At 29.3% G+C, this 23,655-nt stretch overlaps 1 protein-coding gene across 1 annotated transcript in view; it reads right to left on the bottom strand.

The window, feature by feature from the left end:
* LOC145263564 (uncharacterized) overlaps nucleotides 1-23,121 on the bottom strand; it is a 52,545-nt gene extending 29,424 nt beyond the window's left edge. Inside the window, exons 1-12 of the mRNA XM_080120410.1 lie at nucleotides 22,881-23,121; nucleotides 17,625-17,663; nucleotides 15,375-15,431; nucleotides 13,127-13,183; nucleotides 10,308-10,388; nucleotides 9,533-9,583; nucleotides 8,816-8,884; nucleotides 7,305-7,355; nucleotides 6,760-6,810; nucleotides 3,990-4,040; nucleotides 2,516-2,566; nucleotides 776-826 (exon numbers count right to left, since the gene is read on the bottom strand). Of these exons, the coding sequence (XP_079976536.1) occupies nucleotides 776-826; nucleotides 2,516-2,566; nucleotides 3,990-4,040; nucleotides 6,760-6,810; nucleotides 7,305-7,355; nucleotides 8,816-8,884; nucleotides 9,533-9,583; nucleotides 10,308-10,388; nucleotides 13,127-13,183; nucleotides 15,375-15,431; nucleotides 17,625-17,663; nucleotides 22,881-22,934 (663 nt within the window). The 5' untranslated portion in view covers nucleotides 22,935-23,121. The remainder of the gene's footprint in view (nucleotides 1-775; nucleotides 827-2,515; nucleotides 2,567-3,989; nucleotides 4,041-6,759; nucleotides 6,811-7,304; nucleotides 7,356-8,815; nucleotides 8,885-9,532; nucleotides 9,584-10,307; nucleotides 10,389-13,126; nucleotides 13,184-15,374; nucleotides 15,432-17,624; nucleotides 17,664-22,880) is intronic.
* Nucleotides 23,122-23,655: the final 534 nt, after the last annotated feature.

Genomic DNA, 23,655 nt, shown 5'->3' with positions numbered 1-23,655 from the left:
GAAATCCCACCACAAAGAACAGCAAATACTAGCAAGTTCCCCTGTAATCTCTGTGAACAATTTTGCAGCTGGTGTGAAGAGACATCTACGTGTTCAATCTAAAGAGATGGTAAGCTTCTGTGAAGAAGTAGCAAACACACACACACACAAACACACACACACAGACACACAGATAGGGTTAAATGTGAATAAACTAATAGTTACAAATATTACGGCCCAAAATGTGTGTTGACTAGAATATCAACAAAGGGCAGATAAGTTCTCTCTTAAAAAAGAACTTGGTGAGTGAAAAGAAAGAAGAAAAAGATACCACAGAATCACGTATAATATATATATGTATATATATATATAGATACATATATATATATATATATATATATATATATATATATATATACATACATATATATATAATATATATATACATATATATATTATATATATATGTATGTATATATATATACATATATATATTATATATATATGCATCTATATATATATATACATATATATATATGTAAAATATTAAATATATATTAAAAATAAATACAGTATGATGTATACACCTTTTTTTAGAGGTTTATAAAAAACTGCATACTATGCAGACACACATTGTTGGCGTGCACTAATCTTTTTAAAAATGCATTATTTTATAAAACTCAAAATTAGAGATATCATTTAATGTCTATATTTATCTGGATTATCAAATTTTATTGATAAAAGCTTAAGAACAGACGATGTATGAAAAAAGTGATGATATGATCAAAGTACTTACACGACTTTCCTCACTTACGTCATGGAGTTTATCGATGCTTTTTGCTGGCTCCTAAGAAACGTGAAAAAAAAGGTAAAAACTTTTCATTACCAATATCTAAAGTTCTGCTGTTTATTTTAACTTGGTTTCGCAAAAAGAATTTTATTTTTAGTAGAAAATATTAGTATTTGAACTTAACTCCATGTCATGTTACAATTCCCTACCAGGAATAAATGCAGAACCCTCTGTATAACTTAATTGTACCACAATATTTTTTATTATAAGCTATATACTATATATATATATATATATATATATATATATATATGTATATATATATATATATGCTATATATATGTATATATATATATATGCTATATATGTATATATATATATATATATGCTATATATATATATATATGTGTATGCTCTCTCTCTCTCTCTCTCTCTCTCTCTCTCTATATATATATATATATATATATATATGCTATATATATATATATATATGCTATATATATAAATATATATATATATATATGCTATATATATATATATATATATATATGCTATATATATATATGCTATATATATATATATATATATATATATATATATGCTATATATATATATATATATATATATATATATATATATATATATATATATATATATATATATATATATATATATATATATATATTTGCTGGCTCCTAAGAAACGTGGTAAGGAAGTAAAAACTGTTCGTGACCAATATTTAAAGTTGCTAAGGATTGTTAAAAATGACTGCGAAGTTCAAACTGCAGATCGAAATAAGTGGAGAAAAATGATCACAGAAAAATGCAAAAAATTTGAGGAAAAGCATTTTAATCATGCAGTATTGAAGTATGCCCTTAGAAAACAGGATGAATCTACAATTCCTGCTAGAATGCAACAAGAACTGAAATACACAGCTGCTGGCAGATTTCTTCTGACTAAAACTGGTTTAGTAAACCATGTGAGGTCACAAAATGTCAGGCATGACAAACAATTGTATGAGGCTGTGCTGCTTCCCAGACCACACAAGTATTGCAGTAATATCTCTGGTTTCGTCTCGAAGTAAGCAAGTGTTTTTACAAGATTCCAAAGGTGTAGTATGAAATCCAACCACAAAGAACACCAAATACTAGCAAGTCCCCCTAGCATATATATATATATATATATGCTATATGCTATACATATATATATATACATATACATATATATATATATATATATATATATATATATATATATATATATGTATATTGTTGTTATCTCTAATCTCGTTAAAGAGAAGATGAGATCTTATGGCAAACTTTTAATTTCATCTACTCTCCAACAGAAAAAGTGGAGGACGCTTAACATATATGTTTATGTATGTATATATATACATATATATATTATATATATATGTATGTATATATATATATACATATATATATTATATATATATGCATCTATATATATATATACATATATATATATGTAAAATATTAAATATATATTAAAAATAAATACAGTATGATGTATACACCTTTTTTTAGAGGTTTATAAAAAACTGCATACTATGCAGACACACATTGTTGGCGTGCACTAATCTTTTTAAAAATGCATTATTTTATAAAACTCAAAATTAGAGATATCATTTAATGTCTATATTTATCTGGATTATCAAATTTTATTGATAAAAGCTTAAGAACAGACGATGTATGAAAAAAGTGATGATATGATCAAAGTACTTACACGACTTTCCTCACTTACGTCAGGGACTTTATCGATGCTTTTTGCTGGCTCCTAAGAAACAAAGGTAAAAACTTTTCATTACCAATATTTAAAGTTCTGCTGTTTATTTTAACTTGGTTTCGCAAAAAGAATTTTATTTTTAGTAGAAAATATTAGTATTTGAACTGAACTCCATGTCATGTTACAATTGCCTACCAGGAATAAATGCAGAACCCTCTGTATAACTTAATTGTACCACAATATTTTTCATATATTTATATATATTTTTTTTGCTGGCTCATAAGAAACGTGGTAAGGAAGTAAAAACTGTTCGTGACCAATATTTAAAGTTTCTAAGGATTGTATAAAACGATTGCGAAGTTTAAACTGCAGATTGAAATGTGGAGAAAAATGATCACAGAAAAATGCAAAAAATTTGAGGAAAAGCATTTTAATCATGCAGTATTGAAGCATGCCCTTAGAAAACAGGATGAATCTGCAATTCCTGCCAGAATGCAACAAGAACTGAAATACACAGCTGCTGGCAGATTTCTTCTGACTAAAACTTGTTTAGTAAACCATGTGAGGTCACATAATGTCAGGCATGACAAACAATTGTATGAGGCTGTGCTGCTTCCCAGACCACACAAGTATTGCAGTAATATCTCTAGTTTCGTGTCTAATTAAGCAAGCGTTTTGACAAGATTCTCAAAGGTGTAGTATGAAATCCCACCACAAAGAACAGCAAATACTAGCAAGTTCCCCTGTAATCTCTGTGAACAATTTTGCAGCTGGTGTGAAGAGACATCTACGTGTGCAATCTAAAGAGATGGCAAGCTTCTGTGAAGAAGTAGCAAACACACACACACAAACACACACACAGACACACAGATAGGGTTAAATGTGAATAAACTAATAGTTACAAATATTACGGCCCAAAATGTGTGTTGACTAGAATATCAACAAAGGGCAGATAAGTTCTCTCTTAAAAAAGAACTTGGTGAGTGAAAAGAAAGAAGAAAAAGATACCACAGAATCACGTATAATATATATATGTATATATATATATATAGATACATATATGTATATATATATATATATATATATATATATACACATATATTTATGTATGTATATATATATACATATATATATTATATATATATGTATGTATATATATATACATATATATATTATATATATATGCATCTATATATATATATACATATATATATATGTAAAATATTAAATATATATTAAAAATAAATACAGTATGATGTATACACCTTTTTTTAGAGGTTTATAAAAAACTGCATACTATGCAGACACACATTGTTGGCGTGCACTAATCTTTTTAAAAATGCATTATTTTATAAAACTCAAAATTAGAGATATCATTTAATGTCTATATTTATCTGGATCATTAAATTTTATTGATAAAAGTTTAAGAACAGACGATGTATGAAAAAAGTGATGATATGATCAAAGTACTTACACGACTTTCCTCACTTACGTCAGGGACTTTATCGATGCTTTTTGCTGGCTCCTAAGAAACAAAGGTAAAAACTTTTCATTACCAATATTTAAAGTTCTGCTGTTTATTTTAACTTGGTTTCGCAAAAAGAATTTTATTTCTAGTAGAAAATATTAGTATTTGAACTGAACTCCATGTCATGTTACAATTGCCTACCAGGAATAAATGCAGAACCCTCTGTATAACTTAATTGTACCACAATATTCTTTTATTATATGCTATATGCTATATGCTATGTGCTATATATATATATATATATATATATATATATATATATATATATATATATATACATATATATATATATATATATATATGCCATATGCTTTATATATATATGCCATATACTATATACTATGCTAATATAAATGAATGGCTCTCGTCTTCAGGAGGCCTCAAGTTTTGACAAGCTTCTGGGCTTGACCATTACTCCTGATCTTAAATGGAACACGTACATCAAATCTGTTGCCAAGGCCGCTGGAAAAATGGTGGGATCTTTCTACTGATCCAGTAGATATCTCACTGCTGATGCTATTCTCTATCTATATAAGAGCCAGGTACGTCCAAGGATGGAATATTGTTGCTACATCTGGGCAGGAGCTGCTAGAAAGGACTTGTCCTGACTTGATAGAGTTCAAAATAGACTTCGTAGCCTCGTAAGAGATGTCCTTTTCTCTTCCTTGCAACCTCTATCTCACAGAAGAGATGTTGTGAGTCTGTCTCTGATGTATCGTTATTTTCATGGAAAGTGTTTGACTGAGCTTCAATCTAGGGTCCCCCCTCGCAAAACTTTCACAAGAAACACTCGTCTAGCTGTAAACACTATCAATAATTCCCCCCACTCTTTATCTGTGCCTAAACCTAAACGTAGATTCCATGAACAAAGCTTTTTTATTAGAACTGCACGCCTGTGGAATTGTCTTCCGTTTTCCTGCTTTCCGGCTGACTACAATATGGTTGTCTTCATGTCTAACGTAAATAAGTTCTTGATGAGTCGTTCCATATAAGTTATCAAATTTAACAAATTTTCATTGCTAATGATTATTATATTGTCCAATTTCTACTGTACACTCTTTAACCCTTATCCTTGAGTGGCCTCTTGATACCTATGTAAAAAAAAAAGTCCAATGTGAACAAGTTCTAATTGGACCGTCCCCCTATGTAATCCAAGTTACAAAATCTCCACTGTTTACTATGCTAAAATCACAATGACTAATGTATACCTATTAACCCTTATCCTCGAGTGGCCTCTGGGCCTTGATAAGCGGTGACACTCATGTAAAAAAAAAAAAATATATATATATCTATGCTAATATACATATATATATACATATGTGTATATATATGTATACATATGTACATATATATATATACATATATATATATATATATATATATATATATATATAGATAGATAGATAGATAGATAGATAGATAGATATAGATATTGTTGTTATCTCCAGTCTCGTTAAAGAGAAGAAGAGATCTTATGACAACCTTCTTATTTCATCTACTCTCCAACAGAAAAAGTGGAGGACGCTTAACAAGGAAGCAAAAGGAAAACTACAATGCAAACTTCATCAGATGAAGAATAAGTGGTGGACTAAATTGTCCGCTGAAATACAAAAGGATTTTCATCGCAAACATGCTTAAGTTTTCTATAGCAAAATCAAACAAACTTATGGACCACAATCTTCATCTATAGTTCCTTTAAAATCTAAAGATGGCTCTGTTCTGATAAAAGATATAGACGGTATCATGGCACGATCGGGGGAGCATTTTAATGATCTGTTCGATAATCCATCTGTTATAGATGAAGTAGTGATTTCTAGTTTTCCTCAATATCAAATTATTGATGAAATGATGGTGGACCCATGATGAGATTAAATGCACTATCAAGGAAATTGATACTAGAAAAGCACCAGGTTAAGATGGGATACGAGTAGAGTTGTTGATCTTTGACGGTGAAAATATTTCTGGAGCGTTGCATGGTCTTATTCTTAACGTATGGCATGACAGTCGTGTTGCTACTAATTGGGTGGATGCAATATTGTTGTCAATTTACAAAGGAAAGGGGTAGAATGCTGATTGTGGTGACTATAATTTGATCACGCTTTTCAAAGCTGTGGGTAAATTGCTGGCAATGATTCTGTTGAACCGACTGCTTATGTATATTTGTCCCTGCATCATTCCTGAAAGCCAGTCAGGGTTCAGAAATTGCTGTGGGACAGTTGATATGATTTTTTTTTTTTGGGGGGGGGAGGCTGAACACTTACTGAGAATGAGAGATAATAGGATAGCGAAACAACTGTAGGAAAGATACCGAAGCATAAACGTTTGAAAAGATTTAAGGTGTATTGAGGGAAAACATCAAGTTGCTAAGGATTGTTAAAAACGACTACGAAGTTCAAACTGCACATCGAAATAAGTGGAGAAAAATGATCACAGAAAAATGCAAAAAATTTGAAGAAAAGTATTTTAATCATGCAGTATTGAAGCATGCCCTTAGAAAGCAGGATGAATCTGCAATTCCTGCCAGAATGCAACAAGAAACGACTACAAAGTTCAAACTCCAGAATGCAACAAGAAACGACTACAAAGTTCAAACTGCAGATCGAAATAAGTGGAGAAAAATGATCACAGAAACTTTATCTGGATTATCAAATTTTATTGATAAAAGCTTAAGAACAGACTATGTATGAAAAAATGATGATATGATCAAAGTACTTACACGACTTTCCTCACTTACATCATGGAGTTTATCGATGCTTTTTGCTGGCTCCTAAGAAACGTGGAAAAAAAGGTAAAAACTTTTCATTACCAATATTTAAAGTTCTGCTGTTTATTTTTACTTGGTTTCGCAAAAAGAATTTTATTTTTAGTAGAAAATATTTATTTGCATTCAAGAGAATTTATTTTTAAATTATGTCTTATAATCTAATATTTTTATCCTAAGCTATTGATATATATTAAAGAATAAAAGCATAAGGTATTCATATATATCAAAAATATATATATATATATATTAAATATATATTAAAATTACATATTAAATATATCTTAAAAAATGAATACAGTGTGATGTGTACACCTTTTTTAGAAGTTTATAAAAAACGTTGGTGTTCACTAATCTTTTTAAAAATGCATTATTTATTACAAATCAAAATTAGAGATATCATTTGATGTCTATATTTATCTGGATTATCAAATTTTATTGATTAAAGCTTAAGAACAGACGATGTATGAAAAAAGTGATGATATGATCAAAGTACTTACACGACTTTCCTCACTTACGTCATGGAGTTTATCGATGCTTTTTGCTGGCTCCTAAGAAACGTGGAAAAAAAGGTAAAAACTTTTCATTACCAATATTTAAAGTTCTGCTGTTTATTTTAACTTGATTTCGCAAAAAGAATTTTATTTTTAGTAGAAAATATTAGTATTTAAACTGAACTCCATGTCATGTTACAATTCCCTACCAGGAATAAATGCAGAACTCTCTGTATAACTTAATTGTACCACAATATTTTTTATATATTTATATATATATTTTTTTGCTGGCTCCTAAGAAACGTGGTAAGGAAGTATAAAACTGTTCGTGACCCATATTTAAAGTTTCTAAGGATTGTTAAAAACGACTGCGCAGTTCAAACTGCAAATCGAAATAAGTGGAGAAAAATGATCACAGAAAAATGCAAAAAATTTGAGGAAAAGCATTTTAATAATGCAGTATTGAAGCATGCCCTTAGAAAACAGGATGAATCTGCAATTCCTGCCAGAATGCAACAAGAACTGAAATACACAGCTGCTGGCAGATTTCTTCTGACTAAAACTTGTTTAGTAAACCATGTGAGGTCACATAATGTCAGGCATGACAAACAATTGTATGAGGCTGTGCTGCTTCCCAGACCACACAAGTATTGCAGTAATATCTCTGGTTTCGTCTCTAATTAAGCAAGCGTTTTGACAAGATTCCAAAGGTGTAGTATGAAATCCAACCTCAAAGAACAGCAAATACTTGCAAGTTCCCCTGTCATCTCTGTGGACAATTTTGTAGCTGGTGTGAAGAGACATCTACGTGTGCATAGAGTGCATATACATATATACTATATATATTATACATATATATACTATATATATATATATTATATATATATATATATATATATACTATATATACATATATATACTATATATATATATATTATATATATATATATATACTATATATATTATATATAGATAATATATATACATATATATTATATATATATGTACGTATATATATACATATATATATATGTATGTATATATATACATATATATAAATATTATATATATGTATGTATACATACAAAATATATAATGAATAAATCTACAATCATATATATATATATATATATATAATTATATACATATATATACTATATATATATATAGTATATATATATACTATATATATATTATATACATATATATATATGTATATTTATATATATACATATATATACATATTATTTATATATATGTATATATATATATATGCATACATATATATATATATATATATATATATATATATATATATATATATATACATATTATTTATATATATGTATATATATATATATGCATATATATATATATATATATATATATATATATATATATATATATATATATAAGCAAAAGGCTGATTAAATGTTCTTTTGCTTATGAGAAAAAGGCTGCTTAAATGTTCATCATATAGCAGAAAATGGAATTTCGAAAAATGTATAATTACTTACAGGATTTACTTCGGTGCAACTTATTTTATTTTTGAAAACATCCCCTCCGTGTCTTTTCCGCTTTTGGCCCTGATGAATGAAGAAATTAGTTTGTTTTAGATTTTTAGTTGATACTATCTTTATTGGCCCTTATTTTTTTGTATTTTTCTCAAGAAAACTCAGGGAGGATCGAATATTGAAAATTCGACTATGTCTCTTAAGCAAATATTTTTATTCAAAAGTTACTTTTTATTATTTTGAATTTTGATTAGATTTCATTTATTAAAGAACTTAATATTCTTACATTATTTTTAGTAAATATTATTAGAAATAAAAGTACAGGTTTTATTTGCATTCAAGAGAATTTATTTTTAAATTATGTCTTATAATCTAATATTTTTATCCTAAGCTATTGATATATATTAAAGAATAAAAGCATAAGGTATTTATATATATTAAAAATATATATATATATTAAATATATATAAAAAATATATATTAAATATATATTAAAAAATAAATACAGTATGATGTATATACCTGTTTTTAGAGGTTTATAAAACACTGCATACACATTGTTGGCGTGCACTAATCTTTTTAAAAATGCATTATTTAATAAAACTCAAAATTAGAGATATCATTTAATGTCTATATTTATCTGGATTATCAAATTTTATTGATAAAAGCTTAAGAACAGACGATGTATGAAAAAGGTGATGATATGATCAAAGTACTTACACGACTTTCCTCACTTACGTCATGGAGTTTATCGATGCTTTTTGCTGGCTCCTAAGAAACGTGGAAAAAAAGGTAAAAACTTTTCATTACCAATATTTAAAGTTCTGCTGTTTATTTTAACTTGATTTCGCAAAAAAGAATTTTATTTTTGGTAGAAAATATTAGTATTTGAACTGAACTCCATGTCATGTTACAATTCCCTACCAGGAATAAATGCAGAACTCTCTGTATAACTTAATTGTACCACAATATTTTTCATATATTTATATATATTTTTTTTGCTGGCTCCTAAGAAACGTGGTAAGGAAGTAAAAACTGTTCGTGACCAATATTTAAAGTTTCTAAGGATTGTTTCTACGTGTGCATAGAGGCTCTACATCAATCTAAAGAGATGGCAAGCTTCTGTGAAGAAGTAGCAAACACACACACACACACATACATATATATATTGGGTTAAATGTGAATAAATTAATAGTTACAAATATTACGTCCCAAAATGTGTGTTGACTAGAATATAAACAAAGGGCAGATAAGTTCTCTCTTAAAAAAGAACTTGGTGAGTTAAAAGAAAAAAGAAAAAAATACCACAGCATCATGTATAAGGAATGAATAAATCAACAATCATATATATATATATATATATATATATATATATATATATATATATATATATATATATATATATATATATATATATATATTAATAAGCAAAAGGCTGCTTAAAAGTTCTTCACATAACAGAAAATGAAATTTAGAAAAATGTATAATTACTTACAGGATTCTCTCTGATGCAAATTTTTTTATTCTCTCCCCAATCTCCTGCTGCATGCCTTTTACGGGTTTGTACCCGAGGAACCTAGAAATGCGAAAAAACATTGTTTCATATTTTAAATAGATGTCTTTAAAATGATATCCGACCTCTATTTTATATTTCTCAAGAAAAACTGGAAGAAAACCTTTGGAATAAAACTGCATTTCTGGAGTCATGCTTATATGTACTGAAAACTCTTCATTTCAAGTGACAATTAGTTTTTCTATATACTTGTCCGGTCATTGCTGATTGAAATTTAATGGAAATTTTTTACCTAATTATAGAACCTATTGCGCTTACATTATTATAAATAGATATTATCATTAATATTTATAAATTCATATTCCTGTTCGTTTGTTTTTTCACAATTTGATTAATAAATACAAAAAAAGTCCGCTTCTTTACTATTTCATTTATTTCTGTATATAGTATGCTTCTTGCAAAATATACAATTGAGGCCATTTCATTTGCATATTGCATTAAGGAAAATCGATTTTACTAAATAGCGGTTTGTTAGTTTATGTCTCTAGCGAAAGAATTGTTTTCAGTGTTTTATTTAAAATTGTTACTTAACAAACGTTAAATAACAATTTAATTTAATTTATTTGAAATTATAAAGACGGAGAGTTATCTCCCCAAGAAATAAAATAATTTGGTGATTTCAATAAGTTTCTAGCTTGAAAAAATAATTCTGCGTAGACAGAAAAAACTGCATACGATACAGGCACATATTGTTGGCACTAATCTTTTTTAAAATACGTTATTTAATAAAACTCAAAGTTAGAGATATTATTTAATGTCTATATTTGTTTTTAATATTCTTGAAATGGCTATACAGAAAAGTTATGTTTTTTTCTTGTTTTTTTTAACTTGGTTTCCAATGAAGAATTTTATTATTATTAGAAAATATTCGTACTGGAACCAGCGGTGTGGCTAGAGTGGATGCTCAGCCTCCTGTGACAGCAAAAACGTCACCCCCAGAAAAATTTTCAGTGAGGCTAAAATGCGAAAATAGTCCGAAAGTAGGATTTCTTTATCAAATATTAAGTAAAATTATTAAGTTTTTAATCTTGTGTTAAATATTAGAAACTGGTAAAATCCATTGAAAGCGGTCGGTGGTTCTATGAGAAAATAAAGCTGTGTACGCATTATAAATGTTTCTTTTCTGTGTCTTACGTTATACATTAGTACATTAGGGGTCATTTCGAGTTAAAAGTTTACTTACTGCACTCATCTGGACTAGAGAAAATCATGATTTAAATGTGTATGTCTCGTCTAAATAACTAACGATAATTCTCTGATATGGCCGACAAGACGGGTGATCAAAAAGTCAGATCGAGCGTACCGGAAAACGAAATGAGATCAAATGAGGTCTCATTTCGTTTTTCGGTACGCGGTACGCTCGATCTGATTTTTTGATCACCCGTCTTGTCGGCCATATTAGATATTCATCGTTAGTTATTTAGACGAGACATACACATTTAAATCATGATTTTCTCTAGTCCAGATGAGTGCAGTAAATAAACTTTTAACTCGAAATGACCCCTAATGTACTAATGTATAACATAAGACACAGAAAAGAAACATTTATAATGTGTACACAGCTTTATTTTCTCATAGAACCACCGACCGCTTTCAATGGATTTTACCTTAGAAACTTTTAAATTTTTAAAAATTAGTATTTGAAGAATATTTTTGCCGATGTTTTATGAAAACTCTAAACCCTGTATTGTTTTGTAGATTTTAATCGTACATTTGATTTTAATTGTACGTATGATTTTAATTGTACATTTGATTTTAATTTAATTTTGGAACATTTTGTACACCGTTAACACAAAACTGCGAATAAAATATATAAAACTTGTAATTTATTTTTTTTTAAAGTGGGTTGTTTAACTTTTTTGTAGAATATACTTTTAAAATAAACTATTAAAGTTTTTTTTTTAATATAATAGGAATATAATATTTTATTAAAAAAAAAGTATTTACAAAACGCACCAGCGCGCTTATGCAGCCATTTCTTCTACCTAATGAAATGAATTGAATTTTATGACTGAATTTTTTCAATTTTTCGATTTATAAATCTATCAATATTTTTCTGTTGGTTCAATTTTTAAGATATTTTCAGGTGTCCAGTAAACATTGGACACCTAAATTTATTTTTCTATTTTATTCAATGTTGTTTTTTTAGATTAAAAAGAAATTTATTGCATAATGAAGAAATAAAATATTTTGAATCAAAAACTCATCTAATTCTTTAACAGAATAAAATAATGGAAAATTTGTCAGCTGACTTGTGTTCAAGCGTAAATTTACTTATTTAACTGATGAATGAAATGTGATCATTTTTCATTTACGGTGATCCATGTTGACTAATTTTATTGTTGACAGCTAACACATGTCAGAAATTCAAAGGGGAGATAAGACGTATGTCAGCACTTCAAAGGGGAGACAACAAAAATTAAATTAACTTTTTAACGCACTGGGCCATCATATTTTTCAACCGGAGGAAAGGTAGACAACTCCGTTCTGAACATCTAATATTACAATTTATTGACCGAGCACTAGTCTTTTTAAAAATGTAATCTTTATATAACTCCAAACTAGAGACATTATGTAACAAAACCACACTGAAACAACAAAACGAAAGCCGATGAAAACCTAATAAAGATTTATAAAAAAGAAATGAAATTTGGTAAAGAAAAAGAAATTGGCACTGTTTGTTGATAAAGGTTAAGAACAAACTATGTATAAAGAAGGTGATAATATAATCAATTACTTACAGGACTCTCCTCACTCTCCAAGGAGAGGTTGGACAGACCCCCGCTGGTGGATGGTTCCTAAAAAAGAAGTGGAAAAGAGGTAAAAAACAAACTTTTCATTACCAACTGTTAAAGTTGTTATGTTTTTTTTTGTTTTTGTTTTTTAACTTGGTTTCCCATGAAGAATTTTATTATTATTAGAAAATATTCGTATTGGAACCAGCGGTGTGGCTAGAGGGGACGCTCAGCCTCCTGTGACAGCAAAAACGTCACCCCCAGAAAAATTTTCAGCGAGGCTAAAATGCGAAAATAGTCCGAAAGTAGGATTTATTTATCCAATATTATGTAAAATTATTAAGTTCTTAATCTTGTCTTAAATATTAGAAAATTTTTACCTTTTTTAAAATTAGTATTTGCAGAATATTTTTGCCAATGTTTTATGAAAACTCTAAACCCTGTATTGTTTTGTAGATTTTAATCGTACATTTGATTTTAATCGTACATTTGATTTTAATCGTACATATGATTTTAATTGTACATTTGATTTTAATCATACATATGATTTTAATCGTACATATGATTTTAATCGTACATATGATTTTAATTGTACATTTGATTTTAATCGTACATATGATTTTAATCGTACATTTGATTTTAATCGTACATATGATTTTAATCGTACATTTGATTTTAATCGTACATATGATTTTAATCGTACATTTGATTTTAATCGTACATATGATTTTAATCGTACATTTGATTTTAATCGTACATATTATTTTAATTGTACATTTGATTTTAATCGTACATATGATTTTAATCGTACATTTGATTTTAATCGTACATATTATTTTAATCGTACATTTGATTGTAATCGTACATATTATTTTAATCGTACATTTGATTTTAATTGTACATTTGATTTTAATCGTACATTTGATTTTAATCGTACATTTGATTTTAATCGTACATTTGATTTTAATCGTACATATTATTTTAATCGTACATTTGATTTTAATCGTACATATGATTTTAATCGTACATTTGATTTTAATCGTACATATGATTTTAATCGTACATTTGATTTTAATCGTACATATGATTTTAATCGTACATTTGATTTTAATCGTACATATGATTTTAATCGTACATATGATTTTAATCGTACATATGATTTTAATCGTACATTTGATTTTAATCGTACATTTGATTTTAATCGTACATATGATTTTAATCGTACATTTGATTTTAATCGTACATATGATTTTAATTGTACATTTGATTTTAATTTAATTTTTAGAAAATTTTGTACACCGTTAACACAAGACTGTGAATAAAATATATAAAACTTGTAATTTATTTTTTTTAAAGTGGGTTGTTTAACTTTTTTGTAGAATATACTTTTAAAATAAACTATTAAAGTTTTTTTTTTAAATATAATAGGAATATAATATTTTAGTAAAAAAAGTATTTACAAAACGCACGAGTGCGCTTATGCAGCCATTTCTTCTACCTAATGAAATGAATTGAATTTTACGACTGAATTTTTTCAATTTTTCGATTTATAAATCTATCAATATTTTTCTGTTGGTTCAATTTTTAAGATATTTTCAGGTGTCCAGAAAACATTGGACACCTAAATTTATTTTTCTATTTTATTCAATGTTGTTTTTTAGATTAAAAAGAAATTCATTGCATAATGAAGAAATAAAATATTTTAAATCAAAAACTCATCTAATTCTTTAACAGAATAAAAATAATGGAAAATTTGTCCGCTGGTTTGTGTTCAAGCGTAAATTTACTTATTTAACTGATGAATGAAATGTGATCATTTTTCATTTACGGTGATCCATGTTGACTAATTTTATTGTTGACAGCTAACACATGTCAGAAATTCAAAGGGGAGATAAGACGTATGTCAGCACTTCAAAGGGGAGACAACAAAAATTAAATTAACTTTTTAACGCACTGGGCCATCATATTTCTCAACCGGAGGAAAGGTAGACAACTCCGTTCTGAACATCTAATATTACAATTTATTGACCGAGCACTAGTCTTTTTAAAAATGTAATCTTTATATAACTCCAAACTAGAGACATTATGTAACAAAACCACACTGAAACAACAAAACGAAAGCCGATGAAAACCTAATAAAGATTTATAAAAAAGAAATGAAATTTGGTAAAGAAAAAGAAATTGGCACTGTTTGTTGATAAAGGTTAAGAACAAACTATGTATAAAGAAGGTGATAATATAATCAATTACTTACAGGACTCTCCTCACTCTCCAAGGAGAGGTTGGACAGACCCCCGCTGGTGGATGGTTCCTAAAAAAGAAGTGGAAAAGAGGTAAAAAACAAACTTTTCATTACCAACTGTTAAAGTTGTTATGTTTTTTTTTGTTTTTGTTTTTTAACTTGGTTTCCCATGAAGAATTTTATTATTATTAGAAAATATTCGTATTGGAACCAGCGGTGTGGCTAGAGGGGACGCTCAGCCTCCTGTGACAGCAAAAACGTCACCCCCAGAAAAATTTTCAGCGAGGCTAAAATGCGAAAATAGTCCGAAAGTAGGATTTATTTATCCAATATTATGTAAAATTATTAAGTTCTTAATCTTGTCTTAAATATTAGAAAATTTTTACCTTTTTTAAAATTAGTATTTGCAGAATATTTTTGCCAATGTTTTATGAAAACTCTAAACCCTGTATTGTTTTGTAGATTTTAATCGTACATTTGATTTTAATCGTACATTTGATTTTAATCGTACATATGATTTTAATTGTACATTTGATTTTAATCATACATATGATTTTAATCGTACATATGATTTTAATCGTACATATGATTTTAATTGTACATTTGATTTTAATCGTACATATGATTTTAATCGTACATTTGATTTTAATCGTACATATGATTTTAATCGTACATTTGATTTTAATCGTACATATGATTTTAATCGTACATTTGATTTTAATCGTACATATGATTTTAATCGTACATTTGATTTTAATCGTACATATTATTTTAATTGTACATTTGATTTTAATCGTACATATGATTTTAATCGTACATTTGATTTTAATCGTACATATTATTTTAATCGTACATTTGATTGTAATCGTACATATTATTTTAATCGTACATTTGATTTTAATTGTACATTTGATTTTAATCGTACATTTGATTTTAATCGTACATTTGATTTTAATCGTACATTTGATTTTAATCGTACATATTATTTTAATCGTACATTTGATTTTAATCGTACATATGATTTTAATCGTACATTTGATTTTAATCGTACATATGATTTTAATCGTACATTTGATTTTAATCGTACATATGATTTTAATCGTACATTTGATTTTAATCGTACATATGATTTTAATCGTACATATGATTTTAATCGTACATATGATTTTAATCGTACATTTGATTTTAATCGTACATTTGATTTTAATCGTACATATGATTTTAATCGTACATTTGATTTTAATCGTACATATGATTTTAATTGTACATTTGATTTTAATTTAATTTTTAGAAAATTTTGTACACCGTTAACACAAGACTGTGAATAAAATATATAAAACTTGTAATTTATTTTTTTTAAAGTGGGTTGTTTAACTTTTTTGTAGAATATACTTTTAAAATAAACTATTAAAGTTTTTTTTTTAAATATAATAGGAATATAATATTTTAGTAAAAAAAGTATTTACAAAACGCACGAGTGCGCTTATGCAGCCATTTCTTCTACCTAATGAAATGAATTGAATTTTATGACTGAATTTTTTTTCAATTTTTCGATTTATAAATCTATCAACATTTTTCTGTTGGTTCAATTTTTAAGATATTTTCAGGTGTCCAGAAAACATTGGACACCTAAATTTATTTTTCTATTTTATTCAATGTTGTTTTTTAGATTAAAAAGAAATTCATTGCATAATGAAGAAATAAAATATTTTAAATCAAAAACTCATCTAATTCTTTAACAGAATAAAAATAATGGAAAATTTGTCCGCTGGTTTGTGTTCAAGCGTAAATTTACTTATTTAACTGATGAATGAAATGTGATCATTTTTCATTTACGGTGATCCATGTTGACTAATTTTATTGTTGACAGCTAACACATGTCAGAAATTCAAAGGGGAGATAAGACGTATGTCAGCACTTCAAAGGGGAGACAACAAAAATTAAATTAACTTTTTAACGAACTGGGTCATCATATTTTTCAACCGGAGGAAAGGTAGACAACTCCGTTCTGAACATCTAATATTACAATTTATTGACCAAGCACTAGTCTTTTTAAAAATGTAATCTTTATATAACTCCAAACTAGAGACATTATATAACAAAACCACACTGAAACAACAAAATGAAAGCCGATGAAAACCTAATAAAGATTTATAAAAAAGAAATGAAATTTGGTAAAGAAAAAGAAATTGGCACTGTTTGTTGATAAAGGTTAAGAACAAACTATGTATAAAGAAGGTGATAATATAATCAATTACTTACAGGACTGTCCTCTCTCTCCAAGGAGAGTTCGGATGGTTCCTAAAAAACAAGTGGAAAAGAGGTAAAAAAACAAACTTTTCATTTCCAACTGTTAAAGTTGTTATGTTTTTTTGTTTTTTAACTTGGTTTCCCATGAAGAATTTTATTATTATTAGAAAATATTCGTATTGGAACCAGTGGATTGGCTAGAGGGAACGCTCAGCCTCCTGTGACAGCAAAAACGTCACCCCCAGAAAAATTTTCAGCGAGGTTAAAATGCGAAAATAGTCCGAAAGTAGGATTTCTTTATCAAATATTATGTAAAATTATTAAGTTTTTAATCTTGTCTTAAATATTAGAAAATTTTTTTACCTTTTTTTAAAATTAGTTGTTGAAGAATATTTTTGCCGATGTTTATTGAAAGCTCTAAACCCTGTATAATTTCGTAGATTTTAATTGTACACTTGATTTTCATTCTACATTTGATTTTAATTGTACATTTGAAATTAATTGTACATTTTAAATTAATTGTACATTTGAAATTAAGTGTACACTTGAAATAGTTTGATGCCACTTATTTTCTTTTCTTTTAAGTGTGAATATAATTCGAGAAAGGGTCAAGTTGTTATATATATATATATATATATATATATATATATATATATATTTCATGAAGCTTTTAGAGATACATAATTTAAATATTGCAATTAGGAAGGGAAGACTTTTCTCGTTCATGATTAAAAGTAAATTTGTATATATATAAATATATATATCTTCTCTCCAAAAAGGTGGGAATGAAGGGGGAACAGGAGAGGAAAGAGAAAGGAATGGGGAGCCAGCTGACCGGTTTCGACCCTCGCTTCTCAAAGCTGTATCGAGGGAATTTTTTTTTTAAATAAGAATGAAAGCGATTAAAATACCGTTTTATTAAATTTACGGGGGGAAAAAAAAAAGAAATTGGCTTAATTTTCTCGATTGAAAGAGAATATAGTAGCCAAATGTCCAATTTATCTTCGTTTGCCTTGGTTAGGTAGAGTAAGTGTGAAATTTGCCAAACAAATAAGTTCAGTAGTTCATGGATGTTATTTTGCTGCCAATGTGTGTGTTTTTTTCTCTACGAGAACCTTATTTCCATCTTCTCGAAAAGACGTTCTACCCCCCACCATAAAATAATGTTATTTACAATTTTAAATGTGGTTGCGGTGCCAACTACTTGGGTCGAACAACATTAACGTTAGATGGAAGAATCCAGCAACATGTACCCAGTAAAATTAGGAATGGAACCTACCGGGCAACTGATGTCGTTACTAACACATACAGGTCCTCAATTACTGATCATTTACTTAAAAACCCGTCTTGTGCAGCAAACTTTAGCACGGACTCTTTTACTATTATTAGTCGTGCTCATTCTTTATACCATCTCAAGATCTTGGAGCCCATTCACGTTCGACTCAGAAAACCTCTTTGTAAGCAAAGGGAATGTCTCCTGGGTTTGAACGTGATTAATCTCTAGGGTATCCGTCCATAACGCCGTTTTATTTTAATCGTTTTCCCACTTTTTTTTTTCTCCCCGTAAATTTAATAAAACGCTATTTTAATCGCTTTCATTCTTTATTAAAAAAAAAAATTCCCTCGATACAGCTTTGAGAAGCGAGGGTCGAAACCGGTCAGCTGGCTCCCCATTCCTTTCTCTTTCCTCTCCTGTTCCCTCTTCATTCTCACCTTTTTGGAGAGAAGATATATATATTTATATATATACAAATTTACTTTTAATCATGAACCAGAAAAGTCTTCCCTTCCTAATTGCAATATATATATATATATATATATATATATATGTTTCCCTAGCTACGGGAGAATTTTAAAAAAATTTTGTACACTGTTAACACAAAACTGCAAATAAAATATATTAGATTCGTAATTTTTTTTTTTAAGTGGGTTATTTTACTTTTTTTGTGTGATATACTTTTAAAATAAACTATTAAAGTATTTTTTAATATAATAGAAATATTATATTTTATTAAAAGAAAAAATATTTACAAAGTGCATGTGGGTTGTTTAACTTTTTTTGTGGGATATGCTTTTAAAATAAACTATTAAAGTTTTGTTTTTAGTGCTTCCTAATGAAATGAATTGAATTTTACAATTTGATTTGTTTTCAATTTTTCTATTCATGAATCTATCAACATTTTTCTGTTGGTTCAATTTTTTAGATATTTTCAGGTGTCCAGTAAATATTGGACACCTGAAAATATCTTAAAAATTGAACCAACAGAAAAATGTTGATAGATTTATAAATCGAAAAATTGGTGGAGGAGTTTGGTATAGTTCAAAGGTCAAATCGTTGAACTTTGACCCCCTTGACAGCCAAATATCTGTCCGAAAAGCGATTAAAAAGATGTTCTCAAATTTCAATACTCCTTATGTCAAATCTCGAGTCTGTAGATTGAAAATTAACAGAGTACTCTGGTAGGGAAATGTACAACATCATCGCCTTTTGATGTAACGAGAAGCGTGAAGCAAGGTTGTTGTGTGCTTGCTCTGAACTGTTTGATATCTACTTTGCCATCATGCTCAACTAGACCTTTGCTGACTCCACACACATTCAGATAGTAAATTCTATATTGCCAGCCTTAAGACCAAAACAAAGATCTGCAAGGTCCTCATTCGTAACCTGCTGTTCGCAGACAATGCTGCATTGATTGCCGATAGCATTGAGGAACTTTGACTCGTCATTCATCACGGCTTCAAGACCTGTGATTTGTTTCAACTGACCATCAGCTTGACAAAGACTGATATCATGAACAAGGACATTACCCTCCTCTCTTCAATCACCACCAACAACTACCAACTTGAAACTATGAAAGTGTTCACGTAGCTGGAGTTAATTGTAATAGTCTTGACATGGGGCCAGAGGTCAATCGATGCAAAGGCCATGCAACTTCCACAGAGTGTGGGAGAACGGCAAACTAACAATCAATACCAAGATAGCGGTGTATAAGACTTGCATCCTGAGCATGCTGCTGTATGGCAGTGAGTCCTGAATGCACATCAGGAAAAGCACCTGTACATCTTTCACATGCACAACCTGAGGAGGATCCAAATATTTAGACTTCATTACCAACACAGAGGTCCTTGAGCACGTCGATTTGCCCTGTACATACTGTTGCATCAGCGTCGACTTGCACATGTTTGCTATATGCAAAATTGCAGGATCCAAAAGAATACGGAGAACTGACAAGAGAAAAAGGTGTCACCCTTAGCTTCAATTCAAAGACTTGTGTAAAAGAGACATGAAAGGTTGGCATAGACCTTGGAAATTGTAACTTGCTGATCAGCGTGATCTGTGGAAGCACGCCCACCACCAGCCTCCCCCTTCAGTGAAAAACAAGATCACACATGATCAATGGACGCTAATGACGATAGTTACTGGCTGCTGTTGCTGTTTTCATATGAAGCATTCACAGCTTTTAGCAACTACCATTCATTCTCTATGACGTCACACTGTTTTTGGCGACTACTGTTTATGGAAAGTTTAGCAACGCTTGGTTTTATCCGGCTGTTGACGTGATGCGCCGGACAAAGCCGAGCAAATGCTGAGTTACGTCTGGTTCTTTAAATGCACAAGTACCGAAAACGGTTGTAAGGAGGTCGGCCAATTCCCTCAAGAATATATTCTGTCGACTGTTGGGCAGCATATGCTGGCAAAGTAGGTTAGAAAAGGCTGCGGAAATGAAAGAAAGCTCCCTAACATTCTTTCATTAGATTTTCCCGGGTAGCCATAGCGCAGGCCTGTGGGTATATATTTTTTAGGATGGTTGCAATGGTGCTTTGGCCTTGATGAAAGAAAGTTCCACTTTTTATAGCTGTCCACTTCCTGCAACTTGCATTTGTGCATCTCCACCAACATCCATCATATAAAGAGCCTCTCCTTGCCAAGATGCAGCTAACACTACATGTGCAATTCATTTTCCTTCATATCAAGTTTTTTCCTGACAAAAATCAATCATATTCATTGGGATTTCAAACTGTTTTTTAATGTTGAGAAATTCATATTGCTACTCTCACTAGTTTATAAGTAACAACTAGTTTTTTTTCCTTTCCAATTTTTATCTGCTACTTTACCATGCATTGTTATTGACTAATCAGCGTCTTCTGTCAGATTATTGGAAAACAAAAGCTGAGCGGTGACGTCATGTTACAAGAAAAGCTGAGCGGACGCTGAGATATATCTGGTTCTTAATACGCACAAGTACCCAAAAAAACCTCCTCTTCAGTGTATCCACCGAAGACCCAGACTGGTGTTAGATGTCTGCCGACGTTGTGTTTCCGGCGGTTAAAGAAGACAGACTCATTGATTTTGACCGTATGGCCTGGGCCTCCTATCTGCCGGGGATTCCTGAGAAAGTAATCCCGGCATATATCTCACACGAAATTCTTCCAGTCCACAATTGTGTGGCGTGACCGCAACCCACATTCACGCTGGAGATTTCTAGTCGCCACCATCTCGAACGCCCATATCGAAATTCTTGTCTGCTGTTCGACGTGCATGCATGCGCATCGAGTTGAAACTAAGCGTGCAGCGTTTTTTATTGGCTGATGACCATGTTTAGTCAGACAGCAGCAAAACCGAGCAAAGCTGAGCAAATGCTGAGTTACGTCTGGTTTGTTAAATGCTCAAGTACGACTTCATTTAATGTAAAAAAGCTAAATAATAACATAAAATGTGAAATGCGACGATATTGTAATTTTTATTAAACAAAACATTCAAATAATTGTAAGAAGATTTTTTTCAATTTCTTCATTTTCTTTAATTTTCAATTATCATTGCATTTTGAAATAGTTGCAATATTTTTCTTACAATTCTTTGAAGTTGAGTTTTCTTAATTTTTTGTTAGTAATATGTTTTGAAATGTTATAACTTTGTTACATTAAATAAAGTTGTTGAAAAAAATTTTCTTTTCTTTCTTTTTTGTACTCATTAAAACATTGTCTTACGGTTTTTCTCTTGTCTTTCATTGGCTAAGGGTTTCGGCATATCTCGTCAGTTTACGTTATATGCCTTAAATAAGAGCCGTTTTTCTTGCTTGTTTTCTATTTTTAATGGGGAAAGTAATATTTTTTAATACATTTTAAGGAAATTAATGATTCACAAGGTAACTGCCTAAGAACATAATCTCATCTAGAAAACTCATTTTACAATAAAAGAAGTCAATATATTTGATTTTTAAATCATGAATATTGTTGGTTAATAATTGAATTCAGAAATTTACTTACCTTCGGTCTGCTATATGGCTTTTGAGGATTTTCTTTTGAGTGTATTTTACCCATCTTAATACAAATATTAATTAATAATTATTAATTATATAGAACTTGATAATTAAGTCTGTACTATTCGCAAGGTAAAAAACAAATCTTAGTATAATTATTATTTATATAGAACTTGATAATCACGTCTGTACTATTCGCAAGATAAAAAACAAATCTTAGTATAATTATTATTTATATAGAACTTGATAATCACGTCTGTACTATTCGCAAGATAAAAAACAAATGCCAATGGCACATATAGATGATGTTATGATCGTTGCTAATATCGCTTAGGATGACGTCATAAAGCGAAACTACTTTTCATTGATTTCTCGTTGGCAACGACCATAGGACTTCACTGGAATTTGGGTGGCAACAAGCCTTCTCGTGATCTGAATCCTTTTTGTTCCGTACTCGTGATCTGAATCCTTTTTGCATTCATCCAGTGGAGGTCTGGTCAATGCTTTCTCTCCTTAGTTTTTCCATCCTCGTTGACCTTTCAAAATTGTTTGGGGTGGTGCCAGTTGATGCCACCACTTGTAAGAAATTCTCTTACTCGTTTTTGCTTTTGGCAGAATGAAAGAGACACAGAAAAGCAACAAAGGCTCACCTTAAATCCAAGAATATTTTATTTACAAGAAAGGTAAAAATGAGTCCATATTGCAAAAGAGTGCCCTCTTTAGCTTCAGCCAAATGGCGGGTAGTTCATGCCTCAAAAGGCGAAGGTAGTTTTCTTCTTGTG

The sequence above is a fragment of the Euprymna scolopes genome, chromosome 39 (genome assembly GCF_053919585.1).
Source record: "Euprymna scolopes isolate OS-2025 chromosome 39, ASM5391958v1, whole genome shotgun sequence".
Lineage (NCBI taxonomy): Eukaryota > Metazoa > Mollusca > Cephalopoda > Sepiida > Sepiolidae > Euprymna > Euprymna scolopes.
Note: the sequence above shows the minus strand (reverse complement) of the source record. Positions and strands in the feature narration are given on the sequence as shown.